General features: G+C 38.1%; 1 protein-coding gene across 8 annotated transcripts in view; it reads right to left on the bottom strand.

Moving 5' to 3' along the window:
* NEK7 (NIMA related kinase 7) overlaps positions 1–21,304 on the bottom strand; it is a 126,198-nt gene that overhangs the window by 18,764 nt on the left and 86,130 nt on the right. For all 8 annotated transcript variants that reach the window (XM_043520128.1, XM_038412509.2, XM_043520129.1 and 5 more), the window contains 2 exons: positions 11,735–11,843; positions 9,805–9,912 (listed from right to left, as the gene is read on the bottom strand). In XM_043520128.1, the coding sequence (XP_043376063.1) occupies positions 9,805–9,912; positions 11,735–11,843 (217 nt within the window). The remainder of the gene's footprint in view (positions 1–9,804; positions 9,913–11,734; positions 11,844–21,304) is intronic.

Here is a 21,304-nt window from a genome sequence, read left to right as displayed (position 1 = left end):
GTAATTACACAACAATTTGGCTTGATATACCACAGCACATTTCATACTTTTATTATCCTTTTTGTACAACTGTTAAATTGTATCTGAGCTCAAGATTTCCAGAGAAAACAATGCCTTCAAAACTTTCACTCTTTGCAACTATTAATAAATACCATGATTTAGTGTTCTGATGCACTTTCTGTTGGCATAATTCATTTAACAATGAAACACAAGTTTAATAGTAATATGGCTCTTAATAGGTTACAGATCTACAGCTTTTGTTGCTCTAAAACATAAAACAAGTAACTGGCAGTGAGAAATGTGCCAGAAAGAGGCTTCACAGAATCTGCAGGGGGCAGCTGAAAACACTGAGGTTTGAAGGTTCATAGTTTACCAAAAGCAAAGGTAATTTTAACCAGTAGCTCTGGGAAATCTGCTGATACATTAGGGGTTTGATATGAGCATGAAAGATTGATGATAGGGAAAAAGAAGAACAAATGCTAGCATTTTACAGAGTTTAGCCTAGTATAACACTTTAACTGAAATACAAACTGAAGCCTCCAATGACCGACAAGTGAAACAAAGCCAAGATATTATTATAGTATAAATTCTTCCTCACTGAATTCTCAGAATCCACCTAAAGATGTCAAAAATATTTATATCCCTTTAAAATCAGTTTGTAGCATGACACAAACAGAAAACAGATACATTATTTTGATACTTTAAACACTAAAGGCATTACAGCATATTCTAAAACATAAGAATACTGAAATTCTTCTAGTGTACTGCTAGTAAACAAATAATAGATTTAATTAAAACATGTTATTTTCTTAAATCATTGTTTTTGTATTTAAAAGATGTTTTCATTATGAACAACACTATGAAGAAACATTACTTTCTTCACCAACAGAAAGAGGGAGTGGGATGCTAGAAAAGAAAGATCTAATACATAAAGCAGATCAATACTTGAAAAATTATAAAATCTGTAAATTTACTGCTCTATTTAGTTAACGCAGCTTTAAAATTGGGAAATTCCTTTTAGTAAGGTCTACTGCTATTAAATAATAATGGAATGGCTGATATTGGACTCAATTAATAAAGAATTAAGAGGGTAATATAATTAATGCCCATGAACATGGATTTCTGGGAAACAGATTTGTCAAACTAAGTTGATATTTATTTTTGATAAGATCATCAGTTTGGCTAATAAAGATAATAGATTTCTATAAGGAATTTGACTTGATTCCACACTACATTTTGACACACACAAAAGATTAAAAACTCAATAACTGAAAACATAACTGTAAACAGAGAATCATCATTAAGTGGATGTGTTTCTTCTGGCATCCCACAATATCAGATCTTGGCCCTATGCTATTTAACATTTTTGTCAATGACCTAAAAGCTAACAAAATTATTACTGATAATGTTTGTAGAGGACATAAAGACTGGGGTAGTGGTAAATAGTGACGACAACAGGTCACTGGCACAGAGCAATCTGGATCACTTGCAAAGCTGGGCTCAACTAAACAATATAGATTTAAACACAGCCAAATGTAAAGTCATACACTTAGGAACAAAGACTGTAGATCATGCTTACAGATGAGGGATTCTATCCTGGGAAACAGTACCTGAAAATAATTTGAGGGTTATGGTGGCTAATCAGCTGAGCTTGAGCTCCAAACCCTGCTCTGTCCAAAAGGGCTAATGAAATTCTTGGATGCATAAATGAGTAGGAGTAGACAGGTTATTTTACCTCTGTATTTGATTCTGGTGCAAACACTACTAAATAGTGTGTCCAGTTCTGCTGTGCACAACTCATAAAAGATGTTGTATAACCAAAAAGGCTTCAGAGAAGAGCCATTAGAATAATTAGAGGATTGGAAAACATGTATTATAATGACAGACTCAAGGAACTCAATCTATTTAGCTTATTAAAGAGAAGATTAAGGAGTGACGATTAAAGTCCGAAAATATATACATGGGGAACAGAAATATGGTAATAGAGGGCACTTAAATTTAGCTGACAGAAGTATAACAAGATCTAATGACTGGAAGTTGAAGCTAGACAAATTCAGATTGGGAAAAAGGCACCATTTTTAAAAAATGAGGGAAATTAACAATTGGAACAATTTCTATATACTCTATTCAGCTGGCTGAACCTGAACCTGAGTAAGACAGGGATAATGCTGGAGGGCAGAGGATAGCATTTTAAAATTTTGCAGTCATGGTTCCGTCTCCTTTGGTTGAAGAGACACACCCACAGAATAGCAGGGCTGGAAGAGACGTCTGGAGGTCATCTAGTCCAGCCCCCTACTCAAAGCAGGACCAATCCCCAATTTTTGCCCCAGATCCTTAAGTGGCCCCCTCAAGAATTGAATTCACAACCATGGGTTTAATAGGCCAATGCTCAAACCACTGAGCTATTCCTCCCCCAATGATTAATGGTTGAGGCCAATGCTCAAATCACTGAGCTATCCCTCCAGACCATGGTTTAGGACTTTTTTTTTTATTATTATTATTCCTCACAGACACTGAGCTGTCACACAGCAGCATCTGTAATTAACACTTTCCATCATCTCTAGTTGGCTGTAAGACTCCATCCCACCAGATGATGACCTGGCCTCAGTTATTCACTCCATCTCTCAATTGGACTACAGCAACATGATATGCCTATGCAACTTACAAAACTCTAACTAGAACAGAAAGCAGCAGTGTTTCTCCTCAGCAACAAAGGCAACCATAAGCAAACCAAATGTGTCCTTCACTCCATACACGGCTTCCCAAAGTATTTCAAATCAAGTTCAAGGTTGCAGTTATTATCATCTGTATATTATCACAGCACTTATGAGCCCTAGCCATAGACCAGTACCCCACTGTGCTAAGCGCTGTACAAACAGAACAAAAAGATGGTCCCTCCCACAAGGAGCTTACAGTCTAAGTATAAGACAAGAGGCAGCAGATGGCTAGAGACAGACAGATGGAGGAGTACCAGGAAACAATGATATAATGTTAGTCACCATGTTAGACAGAGCTCTCAGCACACTAGAGGCTTAATCATTATCAAAACTTTTGTAGGCATTATGGCAAAGGAGACCTTAAGGAAGGATCTGAAGGAGGATAACAAGGTAGTTTTGAGGATGTTAACTAGGAGATCCTCCCAAGTATCAGAGCAGTAAGGGAGAAAGCACAATGAATCTTGTTTGAAAATTTAACAAGATAGTGATGGTGGTTGGCATCATGGGCCAGTTGGAGGCAGGCGTTGATGTCTCAGTAACAAGTAAGAGATGGTAGGTCAAGTGAGGACAAGCCACGAGGGCTCTGAAAGAGTTGATAATTAGCTTATGTTTCATGTGATACAGAAGGTAGAGCTAAGGAAGGAATGCAAAGAGAGGGGTGACAAAGTGACAGGCTAGAAAAAGGATCTTTGCAGTTGTATTCTGTATTGATATAAGCAGGGCAAGATTGTATTTGTCAAGGCCAAAGAGAAGGATACTGCAGTAATCGAGATGCAAGATAATGAGATCCTGGATGAAAGAATTTTAGCTGCGTGGATGGTAGGAAAGGCTGTTTATCTTAGAGATGCAGACAAAATCTGTAAGTTTAGACATAGCCTGGATGTGAGGATATACAGAGAGGTGTTGAAGATGACACTTAAGTTATGGGCCTGAGTGACAGGTGGGAAGGTGGTACTGTCCACAGTGATCAAGAAAGGAGGTAGTAGGGAGGGTTGGTTGAGAGGCAGGCAAGATTAAAAGCTTTCTTTTAGTCATATATAGCTTGAGCTGACAGCTAGACTGCCACAAGATGTGAAAGACAGGCTTAGTTTTTAGTTTGGACAGAAGGAGAGAGGTCTGAGTAGAGATAGTAGTTGAATTTTTATTTGCAGATGAGATTATCCACAGATAAGATGTAGAGGGAGAAGAGAAGACCAAGAATAGAGCCCTGTAGAGCCCCGACAGAAAGTTGCGGAGAGGAGAAGGAGAAAGACCCTCCAAAGGATATGCTGAAGAAGCAATTAGCGAGGTAGGAGAACCACCAGGAAAAACCAGAGTCAGAGAAGCCAAGAGGGGCCAATATTTCAAGAGAAGAGCACAAGTGAAACAGTCAAAGGTGGCTGACAGGTCAAGGAAAATAAGGATGGAGTGGTGGTTCTAAGGTTTGGTTAGGAAGAGGTCATTAATGAGTAAGAGTGGTAAGAGTGGTTTCACTGGGGTGCAAGTGGCAGAAGTCAAATTGAGGAGTGTCTAGGATGACAATGCAGGAGAGGAACTCCAACAGCAATCAGACAGCACGTTCAATGAACTCAGAGATGAAAGGGAGATTTGGTGATAGCTGGAGAGCCAAGTGGGGTCAAGGGTATTTTGTTTTGAGATAGATATATAGATATAAATAACGGGAGACTAAAGCATTCTTGCATTGTAAAGAAAAAGATCCAGAGAGGAGTGAGAGACGAAAGAGTAGATGAGAGTGGACACGAGAGATCTGGAAACAGAATGGAGTCACTGGAGCAAGTGTAGAAGTTAGAAGAGGAAAACAGACAACTTTTGTATCTATGGCAGGGGAAAAGGAGACGAGAGCAGTAAGAAAGAAAGGATACCTATGCGAGGCGAGGAGGAAGTTCACATCATATTATATTCAAAGTGTTCCATGGCCTGACCCTACAATATCTAGAAGGCCACCTAAAGTTCCAGGATGAAGACTGTGTTTGACAACTTTGCTCCTCTAGAGCAATGGAACTCTCTATAATGAGGGTATAGCTTATCTGTGAAGGAGACAGAACTTTTTCAGTGGCTGGTCTGAGACTGTAGAATGAACTTCCCCAGGAACTAAGGGGAACCTCATCACATTCCACTCCAAGTACAAGGCAAATTTCTTTGACCTTGCCTTCTCTATCAAATACAATGCAACATGTATTTTCAAAAAAACAAAAACAAAAACAAACCACCTACCAAAACCAGACATTACATTGCACAGGCTTCTCCCCCTGAGTAGAGGATGAGAGAATAAAACATGTGACAGGTGTTAGTCACTTTCCTTAATAAATACACTACTAGAAGATGGTCAGATGTTACAGTGATGAGTGTAGTATAAGAACCTATGGAGAACAAAATGGCATAAACTAGGTATACTAGAACCCCATGATCCCTCCTAGACTTCAAGTCTATGAATCTATTGGATTGGTTGGCATTTGTGCTCTCAAAATAGCATTGAGCCTTTTGCCTTAGTTCAACATGTGTACTCTGTAGATCAAAGAATAGCATCACATTTTTTATTTTATTTTGCTAAACATTTAAAGTAGCTCAAAATTGCTCCTCCTCAGAATGAGGTGCATTCAAAGCACTGCCAGTCACTAGCCTCATCCATAAACTGAGATAGATAGTTCTGTTCAAATTTTGGGCTAGTTTGAAGGATCATATGCATGCATGCCATCTGGCCCTGCCCACATCAGAAAGGGATGTGTGCATGTCTTCACTGCAGCATTGTCTTACCAATTCCTGGACACACAGAGGATCCAGCATAGGGCCAGAGAGCAATGTGTAAGGAGGAGGAGCAGGGTCAAGGGTAGCTGCATTATCTTGTCTATGGCCCATGTTAATTTTGCCTAACCATCCAGGTGTAGGTTGGAACCCTGGCAGCATAGCTCCATTGGCACTATAATGCCATGGAGATGAAAGTCAGGGGGTGCTCAAGCCAACGTGGCATCACTAGAAAATGCAGATGGCCCTGTGCTTTCAGTGCATTTAGGGTGTTTTGCAGGGTTTGGGGGCCTTTCTGACCTTCTTTCCTGCCCCCAGAAAGCACTCTCTGGCCATGTGTGAGGTTGTGAGATACTCTGCTGCCTAGCAGGAACCAAGCAGCAACCTAGCAAAGTTTCACTGAAGAACTGAAGTGCTCTATTGCTTTTCTATTGAATTCTAATCTACATTCCTGAACTCTACAGCTACCACTAACACCATTATTAGATTTAACTTAGAAGTGGTAGGCAAAGGGAATAGTCACATATATAAATCTGATTTGGAACTACAACATGACTACAGGCTGGCACCCATAGAGCCATGTACTGGCATGCTGAGAACGAAAACTCAGGCTGATCCTTGCTTCTAATAAAGACCATAAGGTGTGCTATGGAGGAAAGGCATTCAGCCCTGGAAAGGTTGGTGGAAAGAAAAAAAAATGAGGGAAGTGTATCCTATATTGTTCTGAAATACCCTTCTAACCAACCCAGGTGCAGTGCATTCTAACTTCAGTGGGTATTATGACCAACCTTCTACCAAAAGGGAGATTGACTCAGTGGTTTTGTTTGTTTTAAAAAGGAAGAATCTCAAAAGTTAAATACACACACAACAGAAACCCCTACTTGTTTTATAAGGCTATACTATTAATAATGCCATTAACTAAGCCTAGCCAGACCACTTTAACTATTGAAATTTGCTTTAAAATCCTTACATTTATTTTGAAGTTTGAATAGGTTCTTTAAGTTGCAATTAAAAGCAATACCATTTAAATTTAGAAGTTATAATATATGGTTAAGGAGAATTTTAGTATATTTCTTTATATATGTGAAAACCTGAATATACTCTGCTGGTGTAGTTAAAAAAACATCTCTAGATGAAGACAGATTGGTGATTGGACAGAGTTTGTAGTTCACTAATTTTTGTGCGTGTAGGAGGGTTGGAGCGGGAAATAGCCACAAGAAAGGCCATTTTCAAGAAAGGATAGTTTGGGGAAACTAGTAACAGAAATACCAAGAGAAATGAAATTCAGAAATAACAAAAAAGGATTGTATTAAGGATATTAGGAAAATGATTATGATAAATCAGTGCTTAGTAGACATTATAAAGTTGATATCAGTGCATCCGATGAAGTGAGCTGTAGCTCACGAAAGATTATGCTCTAATAAATTTGTTAGTCTCTAAGGTGCCACAAGTACTCCTTTTCTTTTAGTGTTTACAATGTACGGTCTTACTTTTACGAGTTTATAAATCAGCCACAAAAATTTCCTCCCCCAGGCTGAGTTTAAATTATGGAAAGAAAAAAGAAGCAACTCCCTACCTTCCAACAAAACCCAGCACCCCAGTTGAAAAAACATCATTTTTGCTCTCTTCTCCCTTTCCTGCTGATTCTTATGTTTGTAAAAGAGGACTTAAAGATTTTTTTTTTTTACCCCCAGTTCAGTTTCCAAGCACCTTGCAACCACTCCCCCATGGTGAACCTAAAAAAACCCAGAGTTGAAACAACTGTTTGTCTTTCTTATCTTTTTGATTTATAACTCAAAGGAATAGGCCAGCTATTCTCCCTCCATCACTGACTTTTGCCTCCTCTGCATGCTCCCTTTCTATTGAATATTGTAGATCAGGACTTTTTGGCTCCCACAAATAGAGTACAAGAATGTTGGTTCCCACTACAGCTTGTTCACATTGCTGTTTTATGTACTGTATTTTATTTATGGACATTAGCAGGGCCTAAGCCAGAACAAGTAACGTGAAAGAATGCTGCAATATTGTCTCAACTAGCCATTGGCATATTATAGCAGGCAAACAACAATATTTTTAAATAAAATAGTATATTACCTAATCTTGACTTGGAGTTTTTTAAATTGTATCCAAAGTCAAGAGAGAGGAAGCCTGGTAAAAAGAAGATGCCCCACTATTTTTGTTTTTTATATGGAGTGACATGGACTCACTTAATCTCAGTTTTTCCACTGAGACCCCTGTAATTAATGTTGGTATTAATATGTGGCAATTTCTGCTCATAGCAGGAATCTATAATAAAAAGGAAAAACTGGAACGTGTAGATGAGTGTCCCAGAGGTTTCCTGGATGACAGGGACTTGTCTGATTATGCTACCAAAATTATAGAGTGTAAAGTCTGCTTTTCTGAAATGAGAGTTTATAATACACTTGTTTTGGCTCTTTAAAATCCAGCAATTACCTAAAGCTCCCTGAGCTCTTGGATACTATTAATCTGAATAAAATTTTTGTCATGGATCTTAAATCCTGACTATAGCCTTGGCCGTTCTCTTGAGGGGTTTTAAGGCTGATGCAATGCCCTTTGAAGTCAATGGCAAGGGGTCTACTGAATTCAATGAATAGTGCATTAGGCCATTAATGAGATAAACACAAGTTCTTTTTCTGACTTGCTCCAGAACATAGACTACAACTAGATATCCTACTCAGCAATCCTGCAAAATTCCATTGGGTATCCTAGAACAACCTCTACCTACACAGTGAATGAGAAATAATCTGCTTTCTTGGGATTAGGCAGTCACGAGCAGACAGATATTTTTACAGTATAGGTTTAAAAGTTTTAAAGCAATTCTCAGTTTAGATAGCCAACAACATCTAAGTGGAGATTCCCATTCATTTTGCATGATGTTGTTTAAGATTTGATTAACTGAGATTCTTAAGGATTTTGAACCCCTAATTTAGTTAAGATTTTGGATTTGTAACATGCACCCCTCCATACACAGCTTCAAGCACATATATATAATTTAACCAATATATTTAACTTCTTTTCCCCCCCAGAGTAAACAGAACCATCCCCTAATACAATCTATCAATTAGTTATCTGTTCCCACAACAATTTCTCTTTCTAAATATAGATTACCTACTGAGAACTATTCCTCTTTACGGTACTTATATTTAGATTTAACCATTTGTAGACTATCCCTGAACACTTTAAAAACAGAGACAATCTGTTGGTCCTCTGTGCCTCCCTTGGTATCATTTTCTCAAGAAATCTATTCCATTTCTTTAGATTTTAAATAATCTCCTCAAATGATACCCAAAAGATGTGAATTCTCTGCAAATGCTTTTGGTATGGTGAATATAATGCTACTCTTTATGAGTGATCCAATTCCCATACAAAAAAGCACTGGGTTTTTTAGATGTTCTTTTGTACTCTTAGAAATCAAAAAATACTCTCCCACATTCTTTTTTTTTTTTAAAGAATGTTTGCTATTCAAAATTCTAAATCCTGATCTGCCCATCCCATTCTCCCTGGACACTACAAATTGGAGGTTGGGGTGCAGGTCATCATGCTAAATAAAAATCCTATTATGTCTTCACAGGGAATAAGTATCAAAACATGATATACTTTGATTTGTAAATTATATATTTAAGAAAATTAATTCTTTTTTGCTATTTTACATTGTGTTTATAGGACCCAGATTAGGTAATAGAATATCTGTGCCCCATATGCAGCTCTCCCAAATTGGCTAAATACTATGTAATCATATTTTGTCAAGTGACAATGTATCAGTCTAATTTTGGTGTCTAATCTTTTTAAACAGGAAGATGTACTTATTTGGCTTTAAAATGTCATGATATTGGTTTTTGTTCTGTTAGAATATGAGCAAAATCTAACTTAGCAATATCTAACCTTTTACATTTCATACCTCCTCAAAGTGCATGTCACCAACAAATGTTCCACATTCCGTTTATAAATTCATTTTGCATACCCGATTACAGTATTTTTTCCTCAGCTGATTAAAGGGTTAGCGCAGTCTTTAACCCTGTTGAAATTCATTCTTTAGTCTTACTTTTTATTACACCTCGATAAAATGCTCTGTTTACAATTGGTACCGATTTGTTCTAAACAGACATCTTTTATTAAGTAGTCCGAGGGCAAAGCAACAGGAAACTGAGTGTGAAACAGGTATCATTACAGCTTAATAAGGTTTGACCAGGGGACTAACAACTTTAATTAAAAACAAAACAAAACAAAACCAGTTGGGTTAACACAATATAAAGAAATTAAATTTACATGAATACAATTATTTTATCTTATCTTGCAAGAAAATCATTTTGCATGATATTCTTACCTAAAGAATGTGCAGCTGTAGTTTTGGAGCTGAAAAATCGTCCAAGTCCAAGGTCTCCAAGCTTTACTACTCCTGTAGCTGTAATGAACACATTAGCTGGCTTTATATCTATGAAGAGAAAAACATTTTGCAGTGTTATCAATAAACCCTACTGCATCATCAATAATGCATGTAATGAGGCTTGTACTTTTGTATAATATTAATCAAATCAAATGACAGTACTGTTTAGAAAATCTTATAAGCATTTAAAAAACTGTGAATTTGGGATTTTAAAAATTCTAATCAACTTTTGTGGCTATAACTCGAGTTATTTTTACTGGTTGTGCTGATTTCACTATAGCAACAAAAATTGAGCAATGAAAAACAACAAATAAAAAAAAGCAACACATTAAACAGTTTTAGCTCTAAAACTACAAAATATGCACATGCTGATAATACCTATTGTTATACAAACTATTTAAGTCTTAACCCTACCCTTTGGAGACAACAGCAGCATTTTTATAAAGTACCTGACACTAGTCTCCTAAATAAGTTTGATCTGCCCCCCCTTTTTTTTCTTTTTTTTAAAGTGTCAAGTACCCTCAGCTGTCACTGAGATCAAGAGCAACAGCTCAACAGTTCAAAAGCAGAACTTTAGAAAATCAGGTCAAGTTTATGTATGAATATAACAATAGGCACCCTTCTTTAAAAACATCCTGATCTTCATGATTTTAACTTTTGTTGGAAAAATGGAAAATGCTAGTATTCAATGGGTTAATGACAACATCATTTAACTTACGTAAGGTTCCCTATAAGACATGCTTACCATGTGAGAGCTTTCACCTCCTCCTTTCCACGCACTTACTATCTCAGACTTTTGGCCTTTCATCCATGCATGTGTGTTTAAGAGGATCACAAGAACAGCAATTTGCAGGGGTGGTTGGTAACTAGGGACTGATGGGTCCAAGTGTGGTTTGTCTACTGAAGGGTGCATGGGAGGTCTTAGGCAGAGGTGAAGTTCAGAAGAGCTAGTGGTGGGAGGACAGACTGGGGTGGGAGCTAGTGGTGTGACGGCATTGAGCCAGGGGCTGAATAGGAGGGGGATGCAGGGCCACATGGGACAAAGGGAGGTGGGTAGGTGAGTGGGAGTGCAGGGCCACATCGATTCAGGGGGGAGTAGGGTGCAGGGACAGAGAAGAAGGGGTGGCCGAATGGGGGGTACAGGGACACATGGGGACAGGTGCAGCTGTTCCTGACTGAATGGGAGAGGCTAGGGGTCAGCATCGGGGAGGCTCCCCAACTCCCTAACAATTCCCCCCCGCCGTCCAAAAAAACCCTGTTCCATACTTCTCCCACCCACACCCAACAGCCCTCCAGGTTCACTCCCAGGCTCCTTCCCATCAATTACTTCCCTCTCAGCTCCTCCGTTACCCCCGACTCCTGAAAGACTTTGCACTGCTTCTGAGGAGTGTGTGAAATACATTTCTGGATTGTAGTTTAAATGAATTATTACTCAAAGTTCTGTATTAGTATGTCTAGTAAGGAATCTATTTGTCAAATAACATTTCCTGAATCTTTTTTTGTTGTCTCTATTGCTATAGACATACTTGCTGACAGGTATTTTGAAATAAATTACGAAAATAATTGAAACTGGAGTGATTATATTGTGTAGTTTTGACAAATAAAATATGCAAAATTTTAAAATATTGTGGGCAGAATTTTTAATTTTTTGGTGCAGAATTCCCCCGGAGTATCATATATCTTTTAAAAAGAAATCCTTTCTATTTTTAAAGTTACTTATAAAATACTGCAATAACATACACATTGTATTAGCTACTTGTCGAAATTGACTCTTTTAATATGTTATTTGGTATCATTTGTATTGAATCTCCCAAGTTCTCTCATATATTTAATACTCGTTAAAGATGCAATATCTATGATCCTATGTTACCTCTATGCATGACACGACGAGAATGCATATGTTCCAATGCACTGCACAGCTGAACAAAGTACTTCCAAACTGTCCTTTCAGGAATCAACCTCTTCTGTTTCTTAAAATGCTTTATAAACAAAACAGAGAAGTACTGAAAACCTATTACACAATTAACTGAGAAAACAGTTAAACTCTTAATTAAGAGCGATTAAGACAGAGCTCACTTAATCTGAGCAAAAGTTTCTAGGACTATTTCCAGATATGGAAGTTCAACTTTTCCCTGAAATATTAACATATAATATACCAGCACAGGATGTGCTGACATTAATCAACAAATACAACACTATACTGAATGTTAAGCTGTTTAAAATAAAACCACAGTCCTAAGAAAAGTTCATATAATGTTTATTTAACAAAGTTACATTTTTCAAAGGGAAAAAAGCCTCAGTGGAGGGAAATGGGGGTGGGCTGTTGTAGTACAGATTCAATCTGCCATATAATGGGTAAAAGCCAGCAGTAAGGAAAAGTTACTAAAGGAATTCTCAAAATAAAGAAGTTTTTCACCACCAAAATTAATTTCTATAGGCTTTTATTCTCATGAGCCTAGAACGAAGAAAACAAATATCAACAATGCACATTCATAAGCTGTCAAAATTATGTAACTCAATTTTAGAAGCCATGGAGTATGTAAAATTGGGAACACAGGAATTATGCACGTCTAAGAATTTAAAATACTTCAGTCAGTCAATTTGCCTCTCCTGTTCAACTTTTTTTCCAGTTAAACGGCTACACCAGGTAAAATTTAACAATGTTCATCTCTTTCAAATACTGCATTCAAAGATGGCAAATAGCTGCCAAGTTCTCCATAACTGCATCCATAATAGCAAATTCTAGAACATGAAAGTTTGACAATTTTAAACTTTGTTGCCAGAGGTGGGTAGGCTTAAATGAAAACTTCCCCAGAAGTCTGCTTTTTGTCTATCTATGCTTGAGACATATATTACATACTTAGTTTGATAAGAAGGGCAAGCAAATTAGAAAAATCTTTTAAGAGATGCTAACCATCATACAGTAATCAGATCCTTTACTATTAAAAACAAAACCTTACAAATTATGTCAATAAAATACACATAGTATCAACATTACACTTGACAGAAAGGTCATGTACAGATCAGTTATCAGTGCTGTAAGGAAACAAAGATATTTTGTTCAGTGTCTTAAAAAAAAAAAAAGACAGAAAAACTGACTCTGTAGATAAGCTGCATCTTCTGTAACGTGAGAGAGACCGGTATTATTAAAATAGCAATAGCAAAATATACTGGAAATAAAGGAAATCATAAAATTTCATCAAAAATAGTAAGTTTAGTTCAAGACTATGTCAATATAAGTTTTTATTCAAATGAGACAATGCTTTAAAATCAGTTCTTTAACTAAAACTTTCACTCAGATTTGGATTCAATCCAAACAAACGCTGTGTATCTGCTCTCCCCAGAGCTGAATTTGCATATCAGAGGATTGTTTGATGTCAACGGGAAGATGGAGACCAGGTTGCTTTTCATTTATAAACAAATACACAATACTATGTAAGTATACGTACATGAAAGCATACTTCCCTGATTCAAAATGAATTCTGAAAATTATCATAATTATAACTATGTACAATAAAAAAAATCTTCAAAATGTTCTTAAATAAACCGAACTTTAAGTACAAGCAAGGATGAAAAATTCACAAAACAAAGTATGCAGATTTTTTTGCATCTTATCCATAAAAAAAAAAAAAACACTTTAAAAGTATAATGCACGTTTGTAAAAAAAAATTTTCTTTTAACATTTCATTCATTTGCCAGCTATACCATTGTTGCACACTGTACACAAAATTCTAAAGAAACAGCTTAAGAATTCCAGTGATTCAAGCATTCCACATGCATATAAATATGTGAAAGTGAATTGCTTTTGGGGTATTCTGACCCAACTAAAGTATGTTACTTTTGCATGACATTAACATACTCGTTTCTGAGGTCATCACTAATATTAAGTTGTTATAAATGTGAACTTTGATTTATTACTCATGTGAAAAGAATGGCATAAACAAATCTATCCATTCTTTAAGTAAGCATTTTATTCAATAAAGGAACAAAATGTTATTTTCACTTGCTTACACTTAAAAATACTTCAAGTCTTTTAAAATAAATCTTCATATTATTTTGAGGGGTTATCGCCTTGTTTTTTAATTTCTGGCATATTTTTAATGTTTCCTTGGTCTGCCATGAACCAAGAAACAAACAGTGAATGAAAGCTTGCGATATTAAAGCAAACTGATTTTGCAAAGACACCAATTTCCAAAAAAATAGCCTGCTTTTAGGGAACAGTTTTATTAAGAGCTTTGGTTTCTGGGGAGAGGAAAACAAAAATGAAAAACTTTTGCTCACATCTTTACCTTTTCACACGTCTATTTTGTGTTGATGAAACACATGATCCAGTTTCTTATGTGTATCTTACACTGTTTGGCATCTTTTAAAGCATATTTAAGGAAAAAGAAGAGGCACAATAGCTCTGTTTTAAATGTTTTGTGTTCCTTCTAGCCCTTCTTCCCCCCCCCCCTTTTTTTTTGAACACTCTATAATGTGAAAATGCAATTGTTCTGATGGTGGCACTGTTGGCCATCTCCTAAGGAAAAGCCAAGGTACAAAGGACATGGACAAGAAAAATAGCTCAGATTTGATCTCAGCTTGTGTCCGCACCCAGTGCCCCTTTGGGAAAGCAGTATTTTAAAAGTTATTCTGTGTAAAAGTTGGACCCCAGTGTGGATTGACTGAGCCAGAAAAAATCATTTATTCTTTTACTGCAGGACTCAATTCTGTTGCAAACCAGAGAGTTTTCAGATAGCCTGATATCAGGGTAACTGGATAGCTCAAAGTGACATGCTGTATTAGCCATTGAATCCAAGCAGCACTTATTAGAGGCATGGAGGCCACATGGGAGGGCACAACTGGTAGCCAAGTGGCAGTGATGTGTTCTCAGGATGTCTTCTTTTGCCCACCTCCAGTTTTTTTTTTTCCAATCATTTCATACCACCATCACTTCCTCCTCAAAAATCAAAGGGAATTTACTGCCCCAAAACATCAACAAATAAGAGTTGAGGTTGACTGGGAATGCCTTGTACCCCTACAGAATGTTAGTTTGGGGGACGGGGGGGAACAAATAAATGCACTTATACTTAAATATCTGAAAGGCAGGAAATATCTAGTTAAGGTACAAAACCAGTCCTGCTTCACAACCTTAATTCTGCCCTTTTCAACCCATCCCTGACAGATATTGTAGTACTGTCTCCTTCCAGATGATATGGAACAATAGTGTAACAAGAGAAACTGTCAGAGCATGTTCTCATTAAGGCAAATTTGAACACCAGGTTGCTATGCCTGGCCTATCCTCAACCACTGCACCTATTCTGCACAAATCACTCCAAAGTTGTTAGATGGTACCATCCCTTGACCTCTGTCCTAAGGATTTCCTCTGGAATATTAACTGTATCCTGTAATGCACAGTCACGCATGCTATTCGACTGTTGCTACCTTTTGGGGAATCTGCCTGTATAATTAATGAATTCTGTACAAGATTATAGTGAGGGGCTAAAGCATTGTGTTCAGGATGTTTGTGGTATTCTAAATGACCTCTACCCTCTCGTGTGGCATGAGAGTAAGTAAGAGCAATGATGTTAGAATCTGTGCAAAATATGTGTGTGTCATATGCTTCACAACTTGCTACAAGTCTCCCGGGAGAGAAAGAACAGTAAACCATCAGGCTCACAACTGGAGTTCTGGGTGAGGGCATGTTTAAACGAACAGGGAAGTCTGAGAGGTCAACACTGAATACAGGCTAGGCCTCAGGAGGGGATGCCAGACAGAGGGTCTTTGCCCAGTGACCGTGTTGCAGGCCCTAAAAACTGGGATAATGCTGTGCTCCACTCAGGAGACTTAAGCACCTAGGGACTCACGGGCTGGGTTCCCTCAAAGCGTCTAGGCAAGTGAGGGCCCAAGAGGGAACACTCGACTGGGACATCTGACGATAGTTTCAAATCCCCACAGCAATAATAGATCATGCTCTTCTACTTGTACAAATGACATAACCGAGCACAGAAATGGGGAATTCATGACCCCTTTGGCTGCAAATGTACCTCTCTTCATATCACAGCATGAGTTATGGCAATCAGCTGCAAGTAATCCTTGTATCAGGCACAGTGAAGGGCAATTGGAGTATATGCAGATGAATGAGAATACTGTGGGACAATACACCACATGAAGTGGCATCATTTAGTCATTCCTCATGTCTGCTTATTGAAAGACAGCCTAGCTGAAACACACTTACAGTATAGCTCCTGTGGATCTAGCCAGCCCCAGGGGCAGAGTTAAGGTTGTTGCGCAGACCTGCTGTGTACCTTAACAATCTCCTAGTTTTCAGATGTTTAAGTAAGTGCATTTGATATTCTGTAAGGGTTGGAGACATTACTGGTCATCCCAGCTTGGTGTTAATTAAGTTCTAGGGCAGTGAATAATATTGACTGGGGGGGTTGGAAGTGGCTTACAAAACCCTTCAGATCAAGTGATAGTGGCATTCAGCTATTCCAGTCTGACAGCAATTCCATGAATGCTGGAAATAAACATGCCCACCTCACAGAAACCCTGACTTGCCATCAGTTATGTCATCTGCAAGCTTTATTAATGGATTTCTATTTCTTTTAAGGCCATTGATAAAAATACTAAATATCACTAGACCAAGAACTGACCCTTGCAAAGTTCCATTAGAAACCTTCCACTCACTGAAGATTCCCATTAACAATTATGTTTTGTGATGTTAGTTAGCCAGTTGTTAAGTTTTAAGGAATGTGGCAAACTATACATTACCAGAAGTCTTTAAAATGAGACAGATTGCTCTCTGAACAAAACATGCCTTAGTTTAACCACAATTTACTGGGCTCAGTGAAGGAGTCACTGGATGAAATTCTCTGACCCGTGTTATGCAAGACTGTCCCTTCTAGCCTTAATATTTATGAATCTATAAAAAAGGAAAATGAGATTTGTGACACTGTGTTCCTGCTGCCTCCCTACCTTCCCCCCCCCCCCCCCATTATCTCTAGAGTCCCTGCAATAAGGTTTCCACTGAAACTGCACTTGGCTTGGCCTTCTCCTGGCTAAATCTAAGGACCTATTCTCTATACTCACCTTTCTTGATCTACCTACCACTTTTGACATGGTCACTCCCAGCTTCTCACTCCCCTCCTGTTCCATTATCTCCTCCTTGGGTTTTCTTGACCCTTAGTCCCCCCTAGTTCACCTCGACCTGTTCCCACTTTGGGAGAATGCCTCTGGGCTCTGCCCTTGAACCTCTTATCTCCCTAGACTTTATTCCTGAAGGGATAGATAGAGTGGACTTTTTGCAGGACCGAAAGATGCACATTTCTCTAGGCAAAAACTCCTGGCCAGAACACAAACTTCTGAGTAACTGATTTCATGGTCCAACTTCCTTTTTCCTGTAGCCCCAACCCCAGCTTCACAAATTTCTGAAACAGTCATATGGCCCTTTGTAGCACCAAAAAACTAGCTGTGGCAGCAGGCTCCCCCACTGAAGAGTTGCCAGACTTGACTGTTCCCCCTTGCTTCTGGAAAAACACCAGGCAGAGCTACAGGTGATTCTGGGATAAGGACCCTGGTACCACCATTCTCCATTTTCCTACAGAGAGTGGGAGGGAGCAGACCTAGGGAGAACCAAAGGAAGGATTTAAAAAAAAAAGAGTGGGATGAAATACTGATGAGCAAAGGAAATCTTAGCAACATGTGTTTTCTAAAGAAGAGCGTAAACATGATCTGGGCAACAGGGAGGAAAAGAAGAGATTGCAGTAGTCAAGACAGGAGATAGAGGGCTGTATGCCCAAAAAGGAAAATAAGATTTTAGAAGTGTTTTCGAAGAAGAACTGGCATGATTTGGGCGCTATTTTTAGTGTGCAGGATATGGGAGAGGGAGTGATCAGAAATTAATCCTTGTATTATAGACCTGGGTGTTAAGATCAGAGTCCCACGTTGTCTGCAGATGCTCCACTGTAGGTTCTCTGTATTTTTAAAAATTATTGTATTACCATGTACCACATTCTAATTTTGATATTTTATCAGACAGATGACATTCTAACAGATTTGCCTGGGTCTCATCAGTTCTGGACTTCAAATTGCCTAGCATTGGCATTGAATTCTAAGTTTTTCCAACATCCCTGGATTTGCTGTCCAAAACAAAAACCAGAATTTTCATCCAAACCTAAAGTCACTTCTTCTAGCAGCATGGATCTCAGCAGTATTTGCTAAAACAAAACAAAAAAAACCCACAAACAAAACAAAACAAAGGTTGCTCATACTATAGTTCAACATTTAAAGAATCTCAACTGACCTAATACTACAACTAATACAACAAAAGAGACTCTTCTGTATATACAGGACACCTGAGAATATCTGCTGTTGCTATCTAGCTAATAAACTGAACATATACAACAGCTACTTTATTATACATGATTTGACAAAGTATCTATTAATTTTCTTTCAATTATTTATATTTTAGTCATTTTTCCAGCATCTAAAACTAACTTTTATAGAGGTACTTCCATAACAAAAAAAATCAATAATATTATATATTTCTTTGTACTTTATGAAACATCAGTAGAAGGTGTTTGTATACTCAGTTACTGAAATACAGTACGTTTTTCCCCCCCAGGTCATCAGAGGCACTCTCTCCTATGAAATACTTCGGTCCTACAGGAACTTAATACATACCAAGAAAACTTAGAGCAACACATTATTTAACTATAACAAAAAAAGTAAGTGGAACCGTCAACTGCTGAATGGAAAATAATTACAAAAAACAGAATTTCTTAGTATCACCCAAAATAATAGATTAGACTAATACAATGCATGCAATAGCATCTCTGGAAAGAGCACTGTTTAATGTAGATGAGATGGTAAACTGCAATCAAATATGATCTCCTTTCATAGATACATATGCCAAATGAAATACATTAGGCCACCCTTAATGTTCATAAAAATCCTTAAGAGAGAAAAGGAGTACTTGTGGCACCTTAGAGACTCACAAATTTATTTGAGCATAAGCTTCCGTGAGCTACAGCTCACTGTAGCTCACGAAAGCTTACGCTCAAATAAATTTGTTAGTCTCTAAGGTGCCACAAGTACTCTTTTTCTTTTTGTGAATACAGACTAACACGGCTGCTACTCTGAAACCTGTCATAAGAGAGAATTATTTAAAATGCTTTGATGTTTTCCACTTTTTAACATACACAGATTCTTCTATATGCATACTGTATAAAAATACTTCAATAAAAGGAAAAAGTTTATGCCCCCCCCTTTTTTTTTCCCCTCTTCTTTTTGGCACTAACTCTTCTCTCGCTATTGACTCATGGTTCTTCATTACCTTTAAACGTCTATGAAGGCCACTCCATTTTCTTTTTCTCAAAGCCTTGAGACAACCACACACTAGTTTTCTGAATTTAACTAGGATTCCTGGAAAAGTTTCTGACTGAAGCTCATTTTAGTTATCGTAGATTTTCCAACAGGACTAATCACTTTTCCAGTATCAATCTCATTTACTATCTTTCCCTGCAGATCAGTTCGTCCATAATCATTCAGCTTCACTGATGCTTTAAATCACTCTTGAAAGCAAAAACTTTTTATGTAAGAGATGGATATCATCTATTGAAAACAAAGTTTCATCTTAGAGCCAAGGAGGTGAAATTTCAAAGCATTGCATCATTTTAGTTCTCTCTGCAGAAACACTCAGCTGAGCCAAGGCTCCTTAAAATATATAGCAGTATGTCCAAGTTCAACAGTTCTTGTTTACATACAACTTTTCTTTCCAATAAACTCCCTTGATGAAATTGGTACATCATCAAGTAGACGGAAAGTTCTTGTTATAAATTATATATGATTCTTAATAAAACCAGTGGCAAAGTACAGTAAATACAGCAGGCTCCCACCCTAACCCTATCATATTTAGCTTAATAAAAAATCCAAGAAACCTTCCTTTCCCGTTCTCAAAGTGTTTAGTTATACAGCACAGAATTACTACTGAAAATGATGATTTTTCACTTCACTAAGTGATAAACATTATAGAAGAGCTAGCAACAATTCTCTGCTCAAAGCATTTCGAACATGGAAAGCATTAAGAACTATTTTTCTACTCCTTAAATATTCTTGATATTCAAGAAGCAAATTAAAGTTCTAGGATGTGGGGGCAGCGATGGGGACAGATGCCCCCAATAGGTTCGTACAAAATTAAGTTTCATTCCAAACAGTTTCTAACATTTCTAGATATAAAGATGACCTTCTAAAGAGGACTGAAGCAGCTAGTCTTTGAGTCTAAAAGCAGGCAAATTTAAACAATTTTAAGAGTTATGCATTGCCACACCCACATATCTGAGCTATTGACACTAAACTATTTAAATACTGATTATTTTATCAAAGTGCTAGTATGATTATTCATGGTTACTGGATGCAGTGGTGGACATAGATGATGGCAGATTCCTTCTCTCCCTCACAAAGACACAGCCAAGGCTGCAGGGCAAATCTACTCCCTTCTCCTCAGCATGCATACACACCTTTATACCAGCCCTACTGGGCATGGATTGGCTGCTTTCTGCCTTCCCCTGATTGGCTCCTTGGGGCAGCCCTTTCCCAGAGCTGGTTTTAACCCCTTTCTCTCCAGAGCATGATGCTTGCCCCGCTACAAGAGCCCTCCCAAAATGTGATCTATCTAGCCCTTTGTGGTGTAGTGTGGGAAAACTTGACTGTCCATCAAACTTGACTGTCCAGAGGACAAAGGAAGTTGGCTTGTGGGACTGTGGAATACTTTTAGTGGACTCCCAGTACACAAGTCCAGTGAGAATGCATCTACACTGCAACGCAACAGGACTTGAACTGTGGGTAGGGTTACCACCCGGCTGGTATTTGACTGGCCTTGCCAGGTTTTTTTTTTTTAAATGGATTTGCCACTTGCCAGAAAAATAATTCAACAGGCAGGCAGAGGGAGGGTTAACAGGGATCTAAAGATCTGCTTTATCACAAGAAATAGACTCTATTTTCTTTATGAAAAAATTCCAAAATGTTCACATTCAAGCATATATAGTTAAAATACAGAGTCAATGCAATTTAGGGGAAAATAATCTCAATGAAGACAGAAATAAAAAAAGCAGCTTGAAGAAACACAACCAAAGAAAGAAATTATGTAACCAATCTTATCTATATGTGTTACCTCTCTAGATACTATAAGTGGCTGTTCAAGGTTGTGGGCTGTGGAATTGCCTTGAGGTTGGGGGGTTGCAGCAGGCTTGCCTTGTGTGTGTGTGGAGCACTGCCACTTCCCCCACTACCATGTGCTGCTCCTGCCCTCTTCCTTGGAGCTGCTCCCAGGAGCCTCCTGCTTGCTGTGCTGGGGGGAGGGGGACACCCTGACATTACCCCCCTCTTCCCCCTCCTCCTCGCTTACCCCATCTCCATAGAGTAGGGGGGATACGACAGGGCTCAGAACAGAGGGAAACTG

This window comes from Dermochelys coriacea, chromosome 8 (genome assembly GCF_009764565.3).
Source record: "Dermochelys coriacea isolate rDerCor1 chromosome 8, rDerCor1.pri.v4, whole genome shotgun sequence".
In the NCBI taxonomy this organism is placed as follows: domain Eukaryota; kingdom Metazoa; phylum Chordata; order Testudines; family Dermochelyidae; genus Dermochelys; species Dermochelys coriacea.
Note: the sequence above shows the minus strand (reverse complement) of the source record. Positions and strands in the feature narration are given on the sequence as shown.